At 35.2% G+C, this 24989-nt stretch overlaps 1 protein-coding gene across 1 annotated transcript in view; it reads left to right on the forward strand.

Moving 5' to 3' along the window:
• LOC140326798 (uncharacterized) overlaps nucleotides 1-24989 on the forward strand; it is a 222399-nt gene that overhangs the window by 8790 nt on the left and 188620 nt on the right. Inside the window, 20 exon segments of the mRNA XM_072405754.1 lie at nucleotides 189-377; nucleotides 1548-1779; nucleotides 3178-3297; nucleotides 4036-4203; nucleotides 4297-4400; nucleotides 5114-5192; nucleotides 6077-6199; nucleotides 6892-7056; nucleotides 7174-7409; nucleotides 8263-8476; nucleotides 8794-8964; nucleotides 11622-11717; nucleotides 14583-14731; nucleotides 15878-16013; nucleotides 16411-16551; nucleotides 17933-18055; nucleotides 20267-20479; nucleotides 22003-22214; nucleotides 22391-22610; nucleotides 23240-23393. Coding sequence (XP_072261855.1) covers nucleotides 189-377; nucleotides 1548-1779; nucleotides 3178-3297; nucleotides 4036-4203; nucleotides 4297-4400; nucleotides 5114-5192; nucleotides 6077-6199; nucleotides 6892-7056; nucleotides 7174-7409; nucleotides 8263-8476; nucleotides 8794-8964; nucleotides 11622-11717; nucleotides 14583-14731; nucleotides 15878-16013; nucleotides 16411-16551; nucleotides 17933-18055; nucleotides 20267-20479; nucleotides 22003-22214; nucleotides 22391-22610; nucleotides 23240-23393 — 3245 coding nt within the window.

Raw genomic sequence — 24989 nt, forward strand, 5'->3', positions numbered from 1 at the left:
CAGATCCATGAACGACGTTCGGCAACCTCTGTACACATGTCAGATTTTGCTTCATATGCCTGTCCTTAAATGCACAATAAACCAGTTAAACAGTATTTCCTACAGAGATTACAGTTGTTTCTTTAATTCACTGCATGCTGGAAAGCTAAACTTAAGATTGCCTATTTTACTGCTGTTGCCCTTTGTAGATCCAAGAAAGCATCAGAATCTGTTTGTAACGTTACCATGTATGAAGTTCCAGCTCCAAGGTTTTATGGAAGAGACCCTTCCATCAATGATAAAAAGCAGAAAGATGAAGAAGATGCTTTGTGGGTAGATTCTCCGTGGCCTCTGTACAATGCACCTTGTTTCCAGAATATGAATATGTTTATGGAAAGGTAAGTTCCCATTGTAAGAAAACCAGAAACATTTTTTTTCCATTTAAAAATGATAGACGTTATGATGACATGAAACTATATTTATAGATTACATATGCTTTATTTTTGTTTATATTTTACATTGCTGTTAGAATGTAAATATAATAAATTTGATGTAAATAAATTCAACAACAGTCAGCTTTTTTTGTATTACAAAGGTTTTATTAATTTAAAGTAGAATAAAGAGCAAATACAATACAAAGGTGTTACATTGAGTGAAGTTGAAGAGAAACATGAACCAAAGATAAAGTTTATGGTTTACAGAGACAGGATTACATTGGAAACAGTGATGATTCTTGGAGAAAAGCTAAAAGCCAAAATTATATGACATTTCATCCAGCTAATAATATCTAGGTATTGAAGTGTGTTCCCTGCCATAGCTGATGTACAATCATAGTGTTTAAAGGGGAAAAACATCTACAACAAAAAAAATATTGGTGTTGTTGACAATGATGAAGATGTAGTTTGTATGTGTGTGGTTTAATACCTATAAAGGTTTGTAGAGGGGAGTTTTTTAGCTTTAAATATAGTGAAGACGGGACAGAACCACTATTTGTTTTTTTTAATTTGTAGTCTGTGTTCCCATAAGGGATATTTACCCCTTAATTTCTGAAATATGATGGGAAATCTCTGAGTGATTACTACTCCCCTTATGTCTTGTCATGGTGTCAGCAGGAAGTAAAATCTTTAAGGTTACTGGCAACAATAAAAATGTCACTAGATTTACTGTTCCCAAGTCTATCCACAAGTACAACAATTTAAAAGGGCTTTGGCTGGAATTTTGTTTTTTTCTTCAGAATTTGTTGTAAAAAAAAAAGATCTTTTTCTTGTTTATATTATATATATACAATATAGTGTTATTTCTGCAAACTACAGTTCTATTGTATTGTGTCTTGTCATTTAGGATAAAGGAATTCTGATTGCTGTGGGTTATCAACAGGGGTGTAGTCGCAAAAAAAGAGAGGGGCACGGTATGTGCCCGCCACACTACACCCCTTGCCTATGTCACTCAGAGGGGAACAAATCAATTCCACAAGTTATATAGTAAATACCGCCATAAGGCATTCATCTGGTCCAACGTATAAACTGTAGTACATGTTACCAGTACTGAACAATCTTTTTTCTTACTAGATGCAATGATGTCCTTGATTTGGTAGAGACAATGAAACATTTTGAGGTATTAGAGGCTGTAACTGCAATAGGAGGTGCGGGCACTTCAAGTTTGGATGCCATGGTACAGGATATCTGGAATTCATATTGCCTGGCCAAAGATTCATTTATTAGTCAAGTTAAGGATATTTTGAACATTGACAAAAACAGTCCATTTCAGAAAGCATTTTTTGAATTAAGAACTGCTATTAAGGTAAGTTTCTCACTCACTCTCATTTTACATATGTAAACTTAGAACAAAGCACAGTACTTAATTTGTTTTTTTTTTAATACAACAGCATACAGCATAATAAATTCAGCCAGACAGCTTTGTGTACATTGTAGGGGTCATCCAATGATGCCACTTGCAGTTCAGATATTAGATTAGTGTGATTTGGCACTCTTGCTTGTACACTTGGTGGTGTTACAACAGAGAACACACAGCCTACATTGGAAACAGTGCCTATATTTTATGTGTAGGGTTCTGTTTTGTCAACTTTTTCATTTTAAAGAGGTATGCTATTGTGGCTAAGTATTACTGAAAAATCATTGGATCCTACATATTTTATATAATAGGAAATCCTCTTTATGGGGCCTGATTTATGAGAGCTCTTTAAAGCTAGAGAGGATACACTTTCATCAGTGACACTGGGTGATCCACAAAATCTGGAATGGATTTCGCTATTCGCTAGCAAATGTTTTAAATACTGGACCAGATCCATTCCGGGTTTGCTGGATCACCCAGCTTCACTGATCAAAGTGTATCCTCACAAACCTTGGAAAGCTTTAATAAATCAGACCCAATATTAAAAGTCTAGATAGGAAATGTGACGGGCTGCAGGTGTAGTCGAGTGCCAGCACTGCAGATAATGCAGTATTAGGGAAGTACCACTCTGGCCCCCATTGCCCTTAGTGTCTAGTCCACCCATTCTAAACTACGGTTCCTCCATATGTTTCTTGGGGGTAATCAAAATTTGGCTAATTGACCATCTATTTGATGTTGCTGTATGACTCTAATGATGTTTTTATAAAAGTGGTATTTTAGTTACCACTGTAAGGGGGGAATTTTTTACACTGGCCACCAGCCAAGTGCCATTTCTGAGTGACCTGCAAACTGCTCTTAGCAGGGATTCGCAAAAAAACGAAAATTATTTTAAGAGTTCCTGAGGTTGGTAAAAGGCTGGTCCAGTTTGTGGCTCCAATACTATCTCATCCACTGAGAACAGAATTCAGATTTCTTACAGGAAAACTTCTCATCATTTACTTAAGCCAAAATGGTCTGAGGTTGATGCATTATGTTCTTTTGGTGGGACACTTTTACCCTATCACTCTTATCACTCTTATCCCGATTATAAGAAATTAATTTCTGTTTATATCTGCAAATTGATCCTAATTTTAAAATCCTACATTTCTGATAAGACTCCTGGTGCAGTATGTAAATTGCTATAGCCATTGCTCCTGACTGATTTCATGAACATTGATAAGCCCATTTGATGTTAAGTGTTTATTCATAGCACAGTTAAAAAGTAAAATGCAACACATGAATAAATTCAATATTTAATATTAGTTGTTTAGTTAATTTCAATAAATATGTGAATATTTTTTTTTTAAGAGTCTGGAACATCAACTTGGAAATATTCTTAGAAGCAGTTTTGACCAATGTCCAACTGTTGCTTCCCAGCTCAGACTGCTGGAGGTGTTTGAAGGTATCAGCAGAAGAGATTTTGTTAAGGTAATTTGATATTTTGGTATCTGTAGTTCCATATGTCTCATAATTTTTCATTATGCATTCAGGATCAGCTGATTGCCTCAAAGTAGAAAATGTATGGTAATAATATAATTAAAACCATCACAAATAGGTTCTAACTTACTGTTGTATTGTTGTAACCTAATAATTATTAAGAGTATAATCTTTTAAAAAGGAAACACTCCATAATGCTCTACAGAAATTTGCAGTTTATTCTAAAAGTATATTTTTTATTTTTACTTTGGTTACTATCTTATTTTTTTTTTTTCGGTTACTATTTGTAATATTCAGGTTATCTATAAAGTAGTGCCATTGCATACATATGCTGAACTTCCAGGCCTTAATGTATTTTCTCAGATATAGAACGGCTAGAATAGAAGATCTACTTGTTCCTTATCCAAAGTACCTTTTGAATAATTGTTTCTACTCCTGTTTATGTGAATTGGTGTAGAATAGATTGCATGCATGTAAGATGTCTGGTGCCGCCCATTCTGAAGGTATAGCATCTGCTTGCAAATAGGAAATTGTCCCTTTCTGCAGTTTTGCAATATATATCTCATATGATACTGTAGTATAAAGTTTGCAATGTATTAGCAATTTGTATTCATTTATACAATTGCTGGTTAGTAAACATTCTATTCGGTTGTTGTTTTCTTGTATGAATAAATAAGAAACAATAGGAAGTCTCTGCATATGTTGACTTGTTTTCTGGATATTGTTTAGGAGCATCTGAAGGATAAGGATCTCCAGTTGTATACCATGTTTATGGAAGAACTTCATCAAGTAAAGAAAATGTATTTGGAAATGGCAGATAATCCACCTTTGCATGGTAATTTGACACCTACAGTCAGCAAATTCTTATGGATAAAGGGACTTCAAGCAAGAATTTCGGCAAGTTTCCATTTTATTGTTAAAACTGTAAATCTATGAAATGTATACATCAATATATTGATTATTCTCACTATTAATATAATTCTTTTTCAGGGTCCTATGGTAAATCTGAAGAGAGTATCACCTTTCACTCTTGATGGAGACATTGGTTGGGAACTAAGACATATCTATAATGAGATATTGGAAAACCTAGAAAGGTACACATACAGTTATTAGGCTTCAGCATGGTGATTGTCTCCCTGGGAAGAATGGGGGGAGAGTGTCTCATATAGAGAAGTCTCTTAGTCCTGGTAGAGCTTCTGCTTTTTCTTTTTAAAAAAAAAACAAAAAACATAATTTGTGATTCTGTGGATATGGGTAATATAAGCACAGCTGGCATAGGGTACCCTTATTAGGCATAGGCAATAAAACATGATACTATGTGCAGATATGATTCCTCCAACATAAAAGTAGTAGTAGAAGCAAAACATAGAAGTCACTAATAATGCACATTGGATGATACATAGTACAAAGGTTTGGTGCGATAAGATGATTTGCGATGGTCACATAACCATTCATGTTCAGCGTAGAATGTAAAGTGGTAGGGAGGCTCCCACAGACATCTAGACCTAGTTTATATTGAGAGAAACAATAGAGATTGGACAATGTTTATGATGTTTATTAGGCGTATCTTATTGGGTGCCTTTAGGTTGTAACTATAGTTGCATATTTTGAAACCTCACAAATTACAGCATACTGTTTTGCTATGAAAAAAAGGAGAAATATGGCTTTAGCGGTCATATATATGAATATAGGTAAAAAGGCTGCCTCATTTTATGATGACATCTAATGAAGTTGTGTAAACTGGAAAACTTCTAAAACCTCTTATACATTTTTAATGTTTTTTTGTGTTTTTAAATGTTCATAACAGGTTTGAGAACAATGTGGTAACATCCTGGGTTTCAGCTGTAAACAAAGAAATCAGTGATTCCTTGAAACTTCCTTTGCTTGTAAGTTCTTTAAAGTTATTTTTCATTTGAATTTTTCTAAATTTTACTGAATGGAAATTAATACTCTTATGATGTTAATCTATTTATACAAATCCAAGTGGTATATATGGATTGTTTATGTCTTGTACCTATCAGGCCATGTAAATCTTCCTACAAAATATGTAAGAAATGCTTCCAGTTTTTGGAATATATCTATGCACATAGTTACTAGTTGTTCCAATGTATTTAATAAAATTATAATGCCGTTCTTATTGCTAATGAGCCACATGGACAAACTGGCCAAGCTCAGGGGATCATTTTAAGACCTACCTAAAGATGTATTTCCATTTGTCGTGGAACTCCCATCTATACTGACCACAAATGCATCTAAAGCCTAAACTAGTAGAGTAGGGAAAAGTTTTGCCCTCTGTGTCCCATTAGGGGAAATACTTTTTTTCCTTCCTATCCCAAAATAATGGTCTTAGCCATTTCTTATTGGAACTGGTGTTTCTATTGGAAGCTTTTTTTCATATCACTTGTTTCAGTGACAAAGGGATATTTTGGAATTTGTATCACTTTCAATGATAGAAAATGTGAGTTGCCCAGTTAGGGAAGCAGCAAAAAAACCTGTGAGATCTTTTAACACACTCTATACCATAAGAACGTTTTCACATGAGATACAATTTAAGGTAATACATTCACAATGAAATCACTTGGGCTTTTTAGATGGACACTTGTTCAAATGTTTTTATTGGGACATCTACACAGGGACATTATGATGGGTATGTTATACAGAAAAACTAAATAAAAGAAATAAACGAAAATCATGATGAAAATATTATGCCACATGTGGACATTCTTTCTTGCTTTTTTTACTTTTTTTTTTTTCTTTTACTAAATTTTAGAAGACTGCATCAGTAAGTGATTCTGGAATATTTCTAAACACTTTAGAGATTAATCTTAACTCAGATCTGCTGGTATATCTACGAGAAGCAGAATTCTTCACAAAACCACCTTTCACAATGAAGGTAAGGGAAATCGTTATTAAGAGGAATGTGTAAAGACAAAATATATTTAAATCTTTTATTTAAAGACAAAATATATTTAATCTTTTATTTAATCTTTTAGCTATACCAGAGACATCTGTCCCTGGTTACAGCTTGTGGGTTTTATCTATAGTAGGAACTGTCATTTCCTATTTTCCTACCTACCTGCCGCTTACATATCAAATATTTCATATTATAATTCATGTTTAAAAAATTGTGTGTGTGTATGTATGTATATATATATATATATATATATATATAACCAGATGTATATACAGATGATCAATGATCAATGAAATGCAAAAAAAAAGTATGCAAGTTAGTGCAATTTAATATGATTTGCAAATTTTCTGCATCTCGATTACCATACTACCAGTGACTAACCTGTTATGAAATACAGATCAGTCTGTTTAAAACAGTGGTACAAGACAGCAAACCAGAGAGTCCTATGCTGTCCCTTTAGCTAACCCATGATGCTTTGGACATGTATAAACAGTTTTTGACTTCTCTTGGAGGAACTAAAGAGTCCCTACTCTTTTCAAATCCCCCGTTTGTGTTTTTGAAATAAAGAATGCAATAGGAAGCACTAAAACACAGAAGCGATACAACAATATTTTGGGTACCATTTATTTTGTCATATTTTATACATAAACAGAGTTATTTTATTTTAATAGCTTCCTGAATCAATTGAATCAATTGTGAGCAACGTGGAAACTAACAGACTGAAAATGTTGTCTACTCGAATGGAAACAGTTGTCTCAAAGTATAATGAAGTAATGAAGTCAATCTCACCTCAACAGTTGGCGCTATTTGAAAAGAAATTGTTAAAGATCACAGAGGTACTTCATATAAAATAGCATTCTAAACATGCTGGGGGACACAGGCTTTGATATGGGGTTCAGAATTTCCCATTTCTTAAGTAGATAAATTTCACAGCCGTTGCTTTCTTTCTGCAGATTCTGAAAGATGGAATGAGCTTGTTCACTTGGAGCATGGATGAGAGCACCGATTATATTGAATTTGCTACCTCCTACATCTGCACTGATCTGTATAACAGCTTCAGCATTGTTACAAAGAATTACAAGCTCATTAGTGAGCTCACAGCATCATGGTGCACAGCAAACCTTGATATTTTCACCTGTCGAGATTCCAGCAGGAGCTACTCCATTACTGAATTAATGATGAAACAGAAGTATGCCACCTTTAGAAAAGCACTGTTATGTGATCATTTTTATTCTCTTTTTTTTCATTGAGGGTTTCTCTAGTTTATTAGCAAATGATTGGTAGATCAGAGCTATAGATGTACTGCATAAACAAAAAAAATTGATTTCCTTGATAAAGGCATATAAAGAATTGTGCAATGATACAGCTTCATGTTTTTCTATACCTGGTAATTTCACAATCTAGGTAAAATTCCATCAATAGCCATAAGTATTTGTGTCATAAAGAAAAGACCTTCTGCATGGGCTCAACCATGGTCTCAATTGCTGCCATTGAAGTGAATGGGAACAATTGGGAACACTTTTTGTTCATGGCTGTGGCAGAATTTGGCACAGTTCTGGAAAATGACAAGTCACTTTTAGCTGTGTAGATATTTTTGTTAGAACTGTGCCATGTGCAAAAGTGTTTGCCAATGTGTGGTTTGCTGTTCCCACATTTTGCTGTGTGCCTGGGAGCAGCCAACCATACCGCTGTTGGTATGACAGGGCCCATAGTGTCCTCCAGTGGTTTTGGTAGCTATTTAAAAAGTCCCAGTGCACTTAACTTACGAGGTAATTTCAGTAGATGGATTTTTTTTGGGCACCATGGGCTGTCTGTCATTAGGCTCTAGGGATACAAAATCAAGCTTTGGTAAGCGACCTTGCATTTCAAAAAGAACTTACAAACATTCATCTGATGGGGCTTTGGTGGGGGTCAAACCTAATATCTTATCATTGCAAGGCATTTTTGCTGCCTATTAAGCTATTTATGTGTTTTGTGTGTTTGGTGATGAATTATTTTGCTATGTTACCGATTTGATTTTTTTTGCTGTTCGTGTTCTTTAGGGAATTGGAGTATGACCTGGAGAGCCTGCTAGTTTCTGATGGGCACAGAATTCACAGCCTTGTTCAGCAGTCCTTTGTTGCTTGTGGGATTAGCGAGGCGTCACCTGCATGGCTGGAATTCATAATGCACATTGATGCTATAATTCTGCAAGGGTTGAAGAAACTAACTATATCAAGCCTGGCTGCACTGCTAAACATGCTGCTGGACCGTGAAGTGAGATTGGTTTCCTTCTATACCTAAAGTTGTTGTATTATAAATTTAACATATTATATAATATAGCAAAGAAATATACTGCAGTGCATATTAACAGTTCATTCCACATTGTGTTTGCTTATTTCTAAATTGCAGTGTCATTTGCCAGTTCTATGGTGTGAATATACACAGATTGCTAACAATCAGTCTTTAGTTCTGTTTTCATTTTTTATACACCACTAATATTTATTAATCAGATTTTTTGATTGGAAAACCATATGGCCAGTCATGCATGTAATGATCACACTGGTTAAGTGAATCTTGTGACCTTTTTACAGCACACTGCCATTATGAACATTGATGTTGAGTTGATTAATGGTGAAGTTGCATTTAATCCACCCCTGGACCTGAGCACCTCTGATACGAGTGTATTGGAAGATATAGAAGAATGGCTCAAAATGTTTCTTATTCGCGGATCTCATATACAGGGACTGTCTTCAACTTTTAAGGTGAGACCGTTTTTAAACATTTTCACTGGAATTTTTGAGCAACATTGCGAATAATTTATTTCTTGCGAACAGTTGGAAATTTAATCAGGAACATTTGGGGTAGACATTAGAGATGTTTGCTACTTGCCAAGCATTTGGATCATACAGGAATAATTGGAAATGTCACTAAACAATAACATATGTATAGTGAATATATTTTTCAACATAAACCAAGAATATCATATCAAATAGCCTCAAGATAAAATACTTTGCAAAATTACATACATGGGTTGTTGTCAATAAAATAGCTGATGTTTAACGCTGGAGAGAGTGAACACATTTTCAAAATGTAGCCAATTTTTTATTACAGTAAGGTATGTGTGTCCTTGTTTTAAAAAAGACCTAAGGTGAGATCTTTTCATAGAAGCATTATGTTTACAGAATGAGTATGTTGTCACATCAAATCTTGACAAACACACTGAAAAAAAAGCAACAGTCAATTATGTTATTGCTCATGCCCAGCACCAAATTTGTATACAGTGGTACCTTGGTATAAGTCCCTAATCCGTTCCAGATCCTTGGAAGTACACCAAACAGGACTTATACCAAACAAATCTTTCCCATAAGAAATAAAATGAAAATGATTAATCCGTTCCCATGAATAAAATAATAATTGGCGTATTATACATTGTTGGGGTTGTGTAGAATAATTTAAACACTGTTTAATACTAAAATACATAAATACAAAAGCAATTAGATGAAATAAATGAAAATTTAACCTCACTTTACCTTGCTGAGAAGAGTCGAGTGCCTACTAGGATGGTGCTGAGAAGGGAGGAGGAGGAGATGTTATGTAATTCACAGAGAATTATAGCGGGGGTTGTTCACTGAAAGGTAGCAACTGGCGTACTGACACTCATGGGCAGTCTTGGCTTTGTCTCGAGAGAGGTAACTAAGGGTAGTGCGGGGTGTTATGACTCATTTTGACCCATACAAGTTCTAGCACAAAGGTTGTATACCAAGCAAAGGTTGTATACCAAGCAAGATTTTTTGTGTCCAAACAGGACTTATACCGAGGTACCACTGTATATGCTTCTTCTGCTACTTTTCTACTGTTAGCATTACTCTAGGAAGCTCAGACATTATAACCACACAAGGCATGCTGATGTAGGGGCAGAGAGGTTGAAAGATATATGTTTGCCTACTCGGCCTTAGTACAATTTGAACTCATGATTGATAAAGTAAAGTAGATCACCACCCTAAGGTTGTGTTCAGACTGGCTGTGAGGTTGTGGTGCAGTTACCACCTCCTCTTTCAAGTGAACCGCTTCCTCAGGGCAGGTGCTAAATAGAAAACAAATAGTGATTGAAGTCTGAAGTCCAGTACCACTCACTGCATCCACTGTCAAATGTGCAAACTCTGGTTCTTTCGGAATTTCTTAGAGAATCGGCACGGTGGTGCAAGTGGCTAAGTGGCTGGCAAGGTACCAGCTGTCAGGAGCCTTGCGGGATGGATCGATCTTGCTGCATGTCTTAACCTACTGTAAACGTCCTGTACTTCAGTTATATGGGTACATGCCTGAATAAGTAGATTAGGGTATAAGACTGTAATCTTATATTAAACAGAAATGAATTTATGATAGTAAAGTGATATATGGGTGGCCACCACAAGCCACATCCTATATTGGCTATGTAGAATTATGACCCTGCTAACACCTTATAATACTGTAGGTCAGTGTTGAGATCACTAAAACACAGTCAACTTTAATGTATTCTTCAGTAAGACAAAATATTTGAACAATTAAATCAATCAAAAGCTCTGACCCGGCCTGTCCACAAATCAAGGTTTCTATGTTTTTCTAAAATGGAAAGCATTTTTTTCTAACTCTATACATATAATACATATTCAGGTATAACATAGACTTTCCCATTTCTCTAGCTGAATAAGAGGTTGTTTGTAAAGTAAATATAGCTACTAAAACAGTGCAATTCCTTTGTTTCATGTAACATGTTTGCATTGATTTATCCTTGTAGTCACAAAAGTTTACCATATGTTCACTTTCTTGCTTCTGCTCATTACCCTGGATTTTGTTAGTTAAACATCATACACTGCAAACAATTCAATGAAAAATGCTAAAATATTTGATGCCCCATTTATACATTTACATTTTTTGCTCAGTTGAAATGTATGCCAAGTCAAAATCTTTAAGTACATATTTTGTTTTGGATATGGTGGGTTATGATATATCTGAACCTGTGCCCAGTTTTTATTGTTACTTGAAACACTGTTAGAGAAAATGTCCCTTGCTCATTGTCCTTGTTTTACCAAGCAGAAACATTTGCTATCAAAATACAGAAATATGTTTTGTTTGGGGTGACAGAACCCCTGTTGACCTTTTGTTGTTATATCTGTAGCTTTTCCAGACACAGAAAGATAAGTGTCACAAAAAACTCCATACAATGTTTATACAAAAATGCAAGTAATGTATTTTGTAACAAAAAGCAGGAATCTGCCATTACAGTATTTAATCCCTTATATCATAGTCATTATAAGTTTAGGCTTTAATGCATCTGTAAAGTAATTTAGAATCAGTTTTGTGAACTTTATGAAATACAAATCCTCTTTAAAAAATCAATCCCCAACAGCCACAAGTTTTATTAATCATCATTCTGTTTTAGGGTGGCTATCATGAATATGTATCAGAAGACAAAGAATCATTACAGCTCATTGGCCTTATCCTCCAGCAAGCTGGGAGTGGAATTGTGGAATGTCAGGTAAGAAAGAGCACACAATGCATGTCCCATGCATGTACTGTCTGCAGTTCTTCATATTTACCACTTGGTGGCAGTACTGCTTCATGAATCAGGACCTCAGTCTGACAATGTTTTTGTGCACCTTACTGCAGATAAATAGGTTATAGAGGTAAGCCCAATGATTTGTCTTTTAGAATAATAAAACAAGCCCGACATTTATTGTTTTGTTTAGCATTTAGACGTCGATCTAATATCCACATCTTTATTTCACTAGTCAAGGATTCTGCAGCATGATCTACTTTTCATTTAGCCTGCTGTGACACCTATTAATAAACTCTCTCTGAAATATGACACAGCCTCTCTCTTTCTGATGGAGTCGCTTGGAAAGTAAGCCATATTCTAACTCAGTTGTAAACGAGAAGAGTGTTAGGGAAATACTGCGGCGGTTTTCAAGGTAAATCATGAACTTGGTTTACCTTGTTCTGTAATGTCCTGTAACCCATCCCCATGCAGTTCACCAGGAGCCTACCCTTTACTGAATGGACTATGTAACTTTTTCTTCATCTGCTTATCTCTAACCACTTCTAAGCCATGTTTAAATATATTTAATGGCCTAAGAGACCGCATGTAGCCTGCAGTTCTTGGTATAAATAGTTTCCTGGCATCACAAGCATTGCCAGTAGGTGATTCTAGCCACCAGCATCAACCAATAACTGAATTTCAGCCTCGGGTAGAATAACCTTCAATGAACACAATCTCATTTAGAATTTTATCATGCAGAGAACTGAAAAATATCTCACAGATGTTTACAGATCCATATCAATGAAGGTTACATATCAAATATAGATAAAAAAGCAATGGCCTACATAGAAATATTTTACATTAGCATTTGCTAATATAGATTTAAGCAAGCATTCCTTATTACTATATAACTTATACAAACATAAAGAAAATATAAAATGTTTTATGTTGCATTTGTCATACCTAAGCTCCAGTTACAGTCCATGGCTGTCATCCATTGTGCGGAAATGCAAACAGAAAACACTGATTCTCAAACTGGGAGGCTGTATTAGGGTTATGAAGTCTTTTTATTTCCAAATGGTTTCTTCTGTGATTATCGACTTGCATTTTTAACCTTTGTGAATACAACAAGCCATCAGCAGGTAACGTTGTAGACCTTAGTTTAAAGTGTATGTCTAGGCAGTGTTTTATTACCTTTGTGTCCCTGTTAGAGAGATTTCCTATCACTTTCTCATGAATGAGCCGCACACAGCAAAAATCCAGAGGTTTTAAAATATAATTCTGAACTAAAACTTTTTTATTTTAGGTATATATAGTAAAAGGTTTAGAACAGGATTAGAACCTATTTTAAGAGTTTTTTTTTGCTGTTTAGAAGAAAGTAAAGAAATAGGGATGGGGGGTCTTCAAATGGAAGCATTGGTTACAGTGATAGTCATCTATGAGACATACGTGAGACCCATGAGTCATTTAAGAAAAAAGTAGGGTCCAGGGGTCATCAGTGAAAGATAAGTGTAACCTAGGTTTCATATATTAGATATAAGTGGGGCCCAGGATCCAGAGAAAAGTCATCTGTGAGAAAAAGGTTACCTGTCAGAGATAAGAGATGTTTGGAAGTCAACCTGTCATCTATGAGAGATAAGCAGGGCTCTGGTGACATCTATAGGAGAGAGAAAGGAGGCCAAGAAATATCAATTAGAGGTAAACAAGACGGGGCAGTTTTCATGACTTACAGAAGAAATCTTTTGCGAAACACAGCCAAGCTCTTCTGGAGCATCATGTAACACTTAAATGACGAAGACAAACTCTGCAGTTGTTTCATATTGCATATCAAAGCACAGCTTGCTCCAGAAGTTAATGAATGTTTAGGCTCCATAAAGATTTTGCTTTTGCTTCGTTTGTGATTAACTCACAGTGAAGATTTTATACAGTAACCATCCTGCCTAGTAATATGTTGAGACAAACATCCGTCCTAATTGCATTTATTAAAATAATGTACCTGTTCCGACTTACATACAAATTCAACTTAAGAACAAACCTATGGTTCATATCTCATGTGCAACCCTGGGACTACCTGTATATGAAATGTGGGAAGCCAAGGAATCATCTATGAGATAAGTGAGGCCCTGGTGCCATCTATAAGAGAGGCCAGCCCAAGAAAAGATTGATGGGAGATAGGCCAAACCCAAGAATCATCTATGAGAAACAAGTGAGGGCCAAGTTGTGTGTATGTGTGATATGTAGTCCTGACTCTGATCTGCCCAGCTCCTGGGCTTATTTGTAGAGCACAATGTGCCAGATGTAAGGCAACATGTCTGGTATGGTGGCATCATGTGTGTGATTGTGAAAAATCAATAACTATGTTTTAAAAAAGTAGCTAGAAATCCTCTTGTATATGCACTTTATACACAAAAAATCTCATGGAGGATAATAACTACACTAAAATATCAATGTTGTCCTCATTAAGCTTTATACACTTATACATGTATGCCCAATGAATATCTCTTATACAGCATTTTCATTTTTTATGGTCCTTTAGAATCTGAAATGTGATGCTATTGTAGACATATAGACATAATGTGGACATATTGTTGCCTATGCTGCATAGAGATAAAATATATTTTACTGTATGAAGCAGTATGAGTTTGGCTTCCAAAGGATATTTTATTGTAACTTAAGTACTATAGTAGATTAATAAAGTTATGAAAAGAAATGTTCTCATCTTCTGAAACTTAGAAATGATTGCCCAGAGAAGTGACAAAACAGCAGAAACACTTAGCTCATTGATAATTTTAGCCAAGGCTGCATTTTACCTTGCCAGGCCACTTATTTATCACCTCCTACAGTGTAAATCTGTTTCTCTTATAGGCACTTCTACATGGTTTCAGGAGCTATTCCTATTTATGGAAAAAGGATATTAATGTAGAATTTCAGAATTTCCTTTGTGGTAAGCAGACAGTTGGCCACAATCCTGAGAAAGATGTGACCGAAAATGAAGTAGACCCTTTGATCATGAAGTAAGTGTGCTAATGTTCAAAATTTCCAAAAAACATCTGCTAGGCACACAAATTAAAACTTAGATTACTACAATATGTTATTATTTGATGGTTTTTTTTTCCTAGCAGCCTAATATTACTAACAAGATCTGAAATATACAAATAATATGTAATGAAAAGGCAAAAAGCAGTACTTATATCCTACATACAGTTGTTTGCAAAGATGCTCTTAGTGCAATATATTTTTGTAATGAATACAGAGAAGAGAAAAAGCAGTACAATTCATCAGCACAAAAATCTTATTCTGCATTTTACAACTAACTAATTGGCTATGTAATGGTTTGGTGAATTCACCAATGTTTAGCCATCCTAGCCTCTCAGTCTTCCAAAAAAATTACCTGTGATGAACACCCAGTTATTCATTTCAGCATTGTGTTGAATGTGACTGAATGTACTAGGGCACAGTAGTAATCAACTACTACACCCCCTGCCCCTTGGACAGTTTCCTATTGTTCTCCGCTAGGTTTCTTTACTGTATACTCAGGAATATTACAGAAAATGTTATAACATTAGGCCTGACCGGGAATGGATCTGGTCCAGGATTAAAAAAAAATTGCTAACAAATAACAAATGACTTTAGGGAAATCCATTCCACATTTTCTGGATCACACAGGTTCACTGATGAAAGTGCATTTTCTCCAGCCTTGGAGAGCTTTAATAAATCAGACCCGTTGTTGGAACAACTTTAGGATTTAGATACACAGTATGACATAGGATGCAAATGAATAAATAGCACATTAATTGGCTAAATTCAGCTATGGGCCTATAATTCCTATTTCTTACCTAAAGCAAGTACCTGCGTCCAAATACATAGCTGTATGCTTAGTTGGGTAGGATTTTTGGATATTGAAGGCACACTCAAGTTCAATTCTTTGCAACCAGGGTTTCTTGGAACCATAGGGTTCATGTTAATGCTTGCTACACCAAGAAAGTAAAGATTTATCCCCTCCTACAATGCCTAACAAAGGAGGAAGGGACTTTCCTATTGACATTTTAAAATAAGTGGTCACTGGTCACCAATGAAAAGAGCATTGTTTTTGTCTTAAATTTTGATGTTGATGTCAAACACTAGCAGTATCATATATAAATATATATCATCTTTTTTAGTGATCTTTCAGCAAAGCCACACAACAATCTATTGACTGTAGCAGAAAGAGCATTCATTTTGCCCAAGGATACCAATGTACACATGATGCATGGCCCCCTCCTAGAAGACTTTGACTCTGAAATCTCAAAAACCAAGGTCAGTGTGAAATTCTAGATCTTTTTACTGATTATAAGATCTTTTTTTAAGGTGCAATTAAAATACAGACATCTTTTATCTGACATTGCACCTCTGTTATTTTGTCCTAATAGTACTAAATAGACTGTATTCATAAATTATTTGCCTGCCAATTTGGTTGAGATTTGGCTGTTTGTTCTTTTATAAGATATACCATTTGCCATTGTGACTGCTGTTCTCTTTTGATAATTGGACCATTGCAGAATGAGCGTTGGTTTAATATGCATTGAAATGAGCATTGCATAGGGATTCGAATAGCTGTATATGAAAATACAGCTAAATTGATGGTTGGAAAATAGAAAACAGTCCATGGTGTTTATCCTCAATATAAGTTTTCCTATAATTTTCTTTTATACAGGCTGTCAAGGACAGCATACAGGCACTTCCAGATCATCAGCTTTGCATGTGGATTCAAGTGGACTTCAGGCCCATCAAGCAGGTTCTGTCTGCCTATGCCTTAAAGTGGATGTGGACCTTTACAAAATACCTTATAGACCAGGTAATTAAATATTGATCATATAAAGATTATCAGTGTTTATACGAATGTATACTATAATTTTAGTGATATGCCTAAAGATGGTATATGGGCCATTATAATGTTCTGTTACCGAAGCATTCATTTTAACACTCATACTTCTGCACATTGATTAAAAAAAAACTTTTTTAGTTTAATATTTCACCAAATTAGTTGGAATGGGATGTAGCACTTGATTTTATTTGCTTATGTTTTTTAATCTGTTCACTATTTTCTGACTCGTATTATTTATATCATTTCATAAATGTTGCACTACCGTTGCCTAATAATAACTCATTTTGATTCTTTATCAACATATCATTTATCATTCCATACAATAATAGGCAAATGCAGGATGTTCATTCATACATCATGCTTGCACTCAAATTTTAACATAGGCCAACATGTTATCATTTAAGTATATATTTCCATGACCAAGAAACACATCTTATCCCTAAAATTCAGATGGGTTATAGTGTAAAAATATTATTTATTATCTCAAAAGCTTTTACATGCCCCTATCCTTAGGGGACTGCTTGTTTAGGTACTATACAAAGGTATTTATTCATTTTAAAGTGTAGCCATGTGACGGATCATTAATGTCTTTCTTGGGACCATATTAGATATTGTATGGAAGATATAATCACCTATTTCAATATGGGAGATTACTATTTATCATATAGTAACCATAAGCTAGTGTTTTACACATGTGCATGCAAATTATTCCAGCATGTGATTCAGTCCCTCCCCAGTCCCAAACTCAGCTACCAGAGGGTAGGCCTACCCGACAGAAGTTTAGAACTACATATGGCACTGTGTATATATATATAAAGGATATTGTGCAGATAAATATTTCAAAACTTTTCTTTTTTTACATGCATCACTGTGACTGTACAGAATCTTTTTGTGTCTCATGTCACCAGTTTTGTTCATTAAATTCAATGCAACTATTATACATTTTTTTTAGTATGACTTCATTTTGATGTCCTTTTAATCCCCTCCACAACTATACTGGGAACGTGTAGGGAAGAATTTAGGTCCATTCAGATCTGCTGCATACACATGTGCATTCCAGTAACAAATTAACCAAAGAAAAAAGCACAAACATGAAATCATCAGTTTGTTTCTGCTTTTTGGTGATAGGGTACTATAAAGGGGCATACACACTCCATAAAAGCCAGTACCCTAATCTAGATTCAAACCTGATACTCTAGTGTTGCTAGACATTATTATTGATCCGGGTATTAAGCTAAAACATGACCTGAGTACAGGAAAATCAGGTCATCTACTAACGAATCTATATTATGTATTGCTGTGTATTTACCTGTACAAGTAGAGTTTAGCTTTAAATATGATTCTTTTTTAGACATCTGCCACATTAAGGAATTTAGATTCCTTCTTGAGAAGGACAGAACCACAGATTGAAAGCATTACAGGAGAAGAAAGAGATACAGGATCATTCATGAAGATGATGCGCCTTTTTAATGAGGTAAGATTAATATATCCTTTATTACATCTTGCAATATGTTGACCTTTCCTTTCATATTCTTTAATATATGAATGTTGTAGGTAGCAAGGCTGACATAAGTCATCACTATATCCTATGTAATATAAGAAATATGAGTTATTTTGTGTGCCCTATGTTTTCCTAGTTAAATAAACATGACTATCGCTGTATAAATGTAATAACTATTGACTTGTAATACTGTGGCCTTGTGCATTCTCTTTATTTGCTTGCAAATGTACATGCAATAGTAAAGCCTCAGTAACATTTTTATTAGGATTTTAAAGCTTTCACTAAATTATTTATTTATACACTTATAATGCTGACATCTTAATCTGCAGTATACAGAGTTCATGATCATATCACTGTCTCTCAGAAGAGCATACAATCTATTGTACCATTTTCATAGTCTAAGAGTAGTTGAGGAGGATGCCAAATAACCTTTCAGGATAAATTTTTGAGGGGTAATGTGGAAGGAATAGAAGCCAACCCACATAAACACAGGGAGAACACACAGACTCCAAAATATAATAACCCAGTCTAGAATCAAACCTGACACTCTGGGGCAGTGTTTCTGAAACTTTTTACCATTGGGGGAACCCATAAAATAACTTCCAGGTCCTCAGGGAACCCCTTCTCTAATTATTATATCCACAGATCACAGTACATTAGTGTAGTGGTGATTAGAAAGAATGCCTCCTAGGTTGCTGACCAGTGGAAAGAATGTCATCCATACAGATAGCCAAAAAGAATATTGGTGTAACTTAAACTGAACTGAGAGTCACACAATGCTCATTTCTCAAGGAATCTCTAGCAACCTCTGGAGAAACCCAGAATTCCAGGGAAACCAGCCTGAGAAACACTGCTCTAGTGCTGCTAGACTTCACTTAGTTCCAGGAACTCAGCTAAAACATGACCTGACATATATAAGGCATTAGAAAAACTATAGTTATATAGTTCCTGTTTTACACTATTTTCAATTTGTTGGGTACAGAAGATGCTGACTGCTATGAGCACAAAATTTATTTAATTTAGGTAACCCTTAAAACTAGTTTTATATAATTCCTAAAATAATATTTATGGGAATATATATATGCCTAAACACTGCCTAAAAAAGAACATAGCATACTGATTTTTTACACACAATAATTTAAACTGTTACTGTAAAAAAACCCTCATTTGAAATCCAAATTAAAAAGCTTGTTATCTAATTTTCCATACATCAAGCTATTATTTCTTCAATGTTGCGTCGATAGAAAGGATGAGCGAATCAGCTCAGTGAGGCATGTTTATTTTTGCTATAATTAAACAAATGAGGTATCAGTCCTGTTGGCAGGAGTTAAAGAGTTCTTTTCTGTTGACCTGTTTTGTTTGTGTTAATGTGATCTGCTTAACATAACTAAATGTGACTACCATTAGTACTGGCTGGCCTTTTTAGTCCAATCATACATCAAGTCTTGCCCTCAGCACACATTAATTAGATGATAATTCCACATGTAGGGAAATACTGCCAGTTGTCATGAGTGGCTAGCAAATATACCTAGAGTACAATAGTTTTATTAAACAGTACTGCCCCACACTGTAGTCCATCACAGCATTGTTTGACCTCTTTGATCTTACAAACCAGGCTGTTTCTTTGTAGCTTTTTATTGTGTCTGATTTAATGGGCAATACTGTCCATGTCAGCACATAGACTGAGCTTCTTTGTAGGAAACTCATTATGACTTTCCTTAAGGATAGTCTAGCATTTTCCATCTATCCATTGTCCCTTTTTCCATTTTCCATCACAATTTTCCATTTATCCTTTTTTTTTTCTTTTACGCCTTGTCACATATTTCCTTTACCAAATTTAGATAGAAGTGTCATTTAGAATTGTTATTTATTCATGCTTATATTAGGCAAACTGGAACTGGAACTGAAGTCAGTTTTCTCAAGCGTTGTATGGAATTGAGCTAATTATCTTTGGTTCTAATCATTCCTTAATAGGGAGTTAGTGATCTTAGCAATGTTATAACAAATGACTTTGGTAAAATGGGATAATTCTGGAAAAGCTTAGGGTTGATGAAGTCTCCTATTATTATGCACATGACATGAACTTGTAATGGATGTAGCCACTGCTGCTCTATTTCTACATAATAACGGAATGATTGTCTATACCAGGAAACTGTTTTCTAAATAAGCTGTATTGCTTCTTAGGTGTCATCCAAACAAGCAGAAATGGAGGTGCAGTTTGCAGTTTTACAGAAGACTGTGAGCTTATTAGGAAAGCATGAGATGACCCTACCTACTGAGTCCGAAGTCCTCTATAAGACAATGCCAGCACGTTGGAATACTATGAAGACTAAAGTTTCCCTTGCAAAGCAACGCTTGGGTCCAAGGATCCAACAACAAGCTGACATTGTGTCAAGGGTAATGTTTCCTTTTTTACAAATTTCTGGTTAATGAGCAATTATATTATCTGTGACAACATAGACATAATAATATTAGTCACAAATATTTGTGAATCTAAGCCTAATACGCTACGGGGTAATGCTTTGTGACCCTTTTTGTCGAGGTTCATTGGCTCTTATTGCTTAAACAATGGTTGTTATGGCATATAGGAATCATTATAACTCAAGGACTGAGATCTATAATGCTTCTGGTGTTGGGTAGCTATACAGACTATAATGGTAATACTGAGGTCTATTTTAATTGAAAAATATATGAATTGAGTACATTTGATCTACAAGCTGGACTGAACTGTTTAGTTTCTTGAAAAAGCAAACTAATGATATCAGAAGCATACTAATTGCAGGAGAACACAACACTTAGATGTCCTAGCCTGAAGTGTGAATTTTACAGAAAAGATTTTTATCTTCAATGTTTGTATTTCATTTCTACTTTTACGTGTTAAGCATCTATAGAAACACTCCTCTCATTACAGTGTTAAGGGGTCAAGAATATAAAGTGAAGCTTAAAGGTTTTTACAATTAGATGCTATTTTAATGCAGAACCTACATGGTTGGAAGAGGTCAATCCAATTTAATTATGAGAGTACTTTTATTTGATGCCGTTGCTTATTATCTAGTGTATGAATTGTATATTCTATTTTGTGTGGGTTAAGCAGTGTCACAGAAAATTACATAGTAATACCCGGCTAATGTCTTCAGGAAAATATAGCTGTCTTCAAGTTAAATAGATCATTCTGCATGTGTATGCTGTCACAAACATTGGTGTCGGGAGACATGTTTGCTATAGCCATAAAATGAACAATACCTTATAAGCTTCATAATGTGATCCCCATAACACATTAAATTGTAGTGAGTTAAATAGCACCAGAAACGTTCTCACCAGGTTTACTCAATGAATAAAATGCAAACACAAGGCCTAAATATGCCCCTTTGCTTTTTAATTGTCATACAATGACCAAAGGATAAGCAAGGACTCCTATTCTTGGTGGGATGTGTGAGTGTCTAAGCCTTTTTCATCCTTTTCTAAATCAAAGAGTTGGTACCATCTCAAGAGGATATTCGGACATCTGCAAAACAAATTATTTCTAAATCCATCTAAGTCAACTTACTTGTAGCATATTGGGCCTGATTTATTAAATCTCTCCAAGGGTGGAGAGGATACACTTTCATTAGTGAAGCTGGGTGATCCAGCAAGCCTGCAATAGATTTCCTAAAAGTCAATTGCTTTTTGTTAGCAAATGTTTTAAATCCTGGATCAGATCCTTTCCAGGTTTTCTAGATCATCCAGCTTCACTGATGAAAATGTATCTCCAGTCTTGGAGAGCTTTATTAAATATAGCCCATTAGGTGCAGAGGTTGATATACAGATCTACAACTCAGTGCCTTAGTCTAACACAAAAGAAAATATAATCTTATATTATTTAGTGTTTTTTTTTATTACCATTTAGAGATATTATTTACATAAATTATTCCTCATTTCAGGATTTAGAAACATTTCAGAGTAAACTTGACACTCTGGGTTTTGATATTGAGAATTCTAAAGTCTACAAGTATGAATGTACAACACAAGAAGCTTTTGGCATCATAGAGAAATTCAACGTACGACTACAAATTTTGCAAAAAGAAGCTAAAGACTTGAAGGAACTGCAGGAGCTTCTTGAAACAACAGTTGTGGACTTCTCCATTTTAAACAAGTATGGAGGATGTGTTTTTATTGTGTTGAAGTTATAAGCTTTTGCTGGTTATTACATGTTTCAAAATTGAGTTTAATTAAAGCTTTGGTCCTCAAGTAAAATATGTACCTCCATGTGATACCCTGTACACTAGCTTACTTTAACCTGTCAGATACATTTCTATTTATCTATCACAGTTGTGATGAGCTTCTGCGGAAACTGAGCCTTGTGTGGCAGCACGTAGATTCAATTTATAAAGAACAAGATGTCTGGAAGATGGAACTGTGGCAAGATTTGAATACAAATGAACTGCACAAAAGAACTAGACAACAGCTAACTCTTCTTCAGTCCCTTCCTGGAGAAGTTCAGGAATGGGATGTTTACAAGCAGCCGCTGGAAGCTGTGAATGTTATGCATGTAAGTTAACTTATCTTATTAGTATTATATGTGCATATTGTGTATGTATAGGTAATAATTAAATTTCAAAATCAGCTCAGACACTAAACAACAAAATTTCCAGATTCTGAATCTGTTATTAAACATAGCAGTTAATTTAATTGGCTTTCCCTCAAAAAATGTCCTTAGACTGCGGTAATGACAAAAAACTATAGTAAGGACATTAGATTGTGAGCCCCTTTGAGGGACAGTTAGTGACATGAATACAGACTTTGTAAAGCTCTGCGTAATATCTGGGCTCCATATAAATACTGGCTGAAAAAATAAAAATATTAATACCAGCTAGAAATAGTTTTTGCTGATATTACGTTAGGAGTCAAGAGAATATCTGTTCTGAGATGGTATTTTTCATTTTCACCTGTCCCCTATCATAGTACTCATATATTTGTTTTGTATAACACTTTTGATTAGTATAAGTAAGCCTAGGACACTTGTTAGTATATATCTATTATAGGGACTGTTTTATTTATTATGTAATAAATTATGATTTTTAAACTGTAATATAGGCAGAGTGGTTTCGTAAATGTTTTATTTGCAGCTGTTTTATGTAAAGTTTACTACATTTACATTCCTTGATCTTATTTTTGCAGTTGACCTTGCCACTAATAGAAGATCTCAGCAATCCTGCCATGAGAACGAGGCACTGGAAACAACTTGTTCGTCAAACGGGAGGAATGCTCCGTGTAACTGCAGAAAGCTTAAAGGCCATGACGTTGGGTGACTTACTTGCAATGGACTTACAAAGTATGTAGCAGTAGTAGTAGTAGATTTATTAAAACAAGTTACCCTATGCATCATCTGTATGTAAAATGGCTACTACTTTACACAATGAATTTCAAAACAAAAACAGGAAAACCAAAACTTTTCCTTAAAAAAAACATGACTGTGCATACATCTGATAAATTTGCCCATATTGAATCTAAGCTTCTACCCATAGCCATTCATTTGCTTTTTTATGACTGGGCAGATATAAAGAAATCTGTACAAAGAAAATGTCATCTGTTTTCCAAGTATTTAAAAAGTAGGCAAACATGCTTATTGGTAATATTTATTAATTTCTATATCTTCTCTCTGTAAAGCAATATCCTGCTAAATTGAATGTTCTTCCCAATGGCATTTATAGAAATATGACGGACAAAGCTAGGATTAAGGTCTAGGAAGGTCAGTCACAGTGGTGAATCCAGCACTGTGCAACATACAGAAGTGTGTTCACTGACACAAGGGTCGCTCCCTTATCAATGCTTCAGCTGTTCTTTATAGAGTAAGAAGGTAGCTGTATGAAAGCACTGCTGTGCATGACAAGGGATTTGAGGTCTGAAGACTGAAGGTCTTGCTGAGTTGTACAGAGAATTACAGAAGAATTTTCTGGAGATGTCTCAGCAGGAAAGATAAATAGGTTTGGTAAAAGACTATAATAAACACTATGGTAAAGAAAGTAAAGTTTCAATATCCTGATCAGTAGGCAGCAGAGCAGGCTTTAGTGCAAGCTTAGAGATTGACAGGAATGTAGACAAAAGACACATTTCAATAAAGTGCACTATAAAACCAGACAGGAGACAGCCACATCCAACAGGTCCCATTTACTGACTAAAAGAATGGAAAATATAATTCAGTTTACATTATTTATTCAAAGACAGACTTCTTCTATTTAGATTTTATTTACTGATCTATGTAGCTGTTGTGTAACATTTATGCAATAGTATGTACTGATTTTGTGTATTGTGGAAGCAAAGATATTACTTTAAAGGGGCCCATTATCTGATTCTTGGGCTACATAATGGTTCTGAGGCAATATTTCACTAGTAGTGAAGCAGAATAAATGTCCTTTACAGTTTAGCCTAACAATGTATAACAATGTATAACGTATAACTAAAAATGATCTACCATCAATAAAAAGGCTAAACATATATTTATTTATATATGTACCAAGTATGACACAGAAGTGACTGACGCTAATGAGACATTGAATGGCAGAACATTGCACAGACATTGCACTACAAGACTATAGTGACAGGAAAGCTACAGTTCACCTGTCATAGGAGAAAGAAAAAGAACTGCTAATCTGTACAAAGGTATCTTGGTAAATGAACCCAGACACAGAGCCTGAACTGACTTGGCTGCCCAGCACTGCTCACCTCAGACTGCCCTCCCGCCCTCTCTGCCTTCTTCCCCACTCCCCACTGTTACACGGAACCTTCTCACACACTGAAAGACATCCCCAGCATCCCTATAGAGGTGAAGCAGAGCTGCTGGTAAACAGCAGGGAGGGGTAGAGCAGGGCTCCGCGATCGACTCACATTGCCTTTGCTATCAACCAGTAGATCGCGATTGACATTTTGG

The sequence above is a fragment of the Pyxicephalus adspersus genome, chromosome 1 (assembly GCF_032062135.1).
Source record: "Pyxicephalus adspersus chromosome 1, UCB_Pads_2.0, whole genome shotgun sequence".
In the NCBI taxonomy this organism is placed as follows: Eukaryota; Metazoa; Chordata; class Amphibia; order Anura; family Pyxicephalidae; genus Pyxicephalus; species Pyxicephalus adspersus.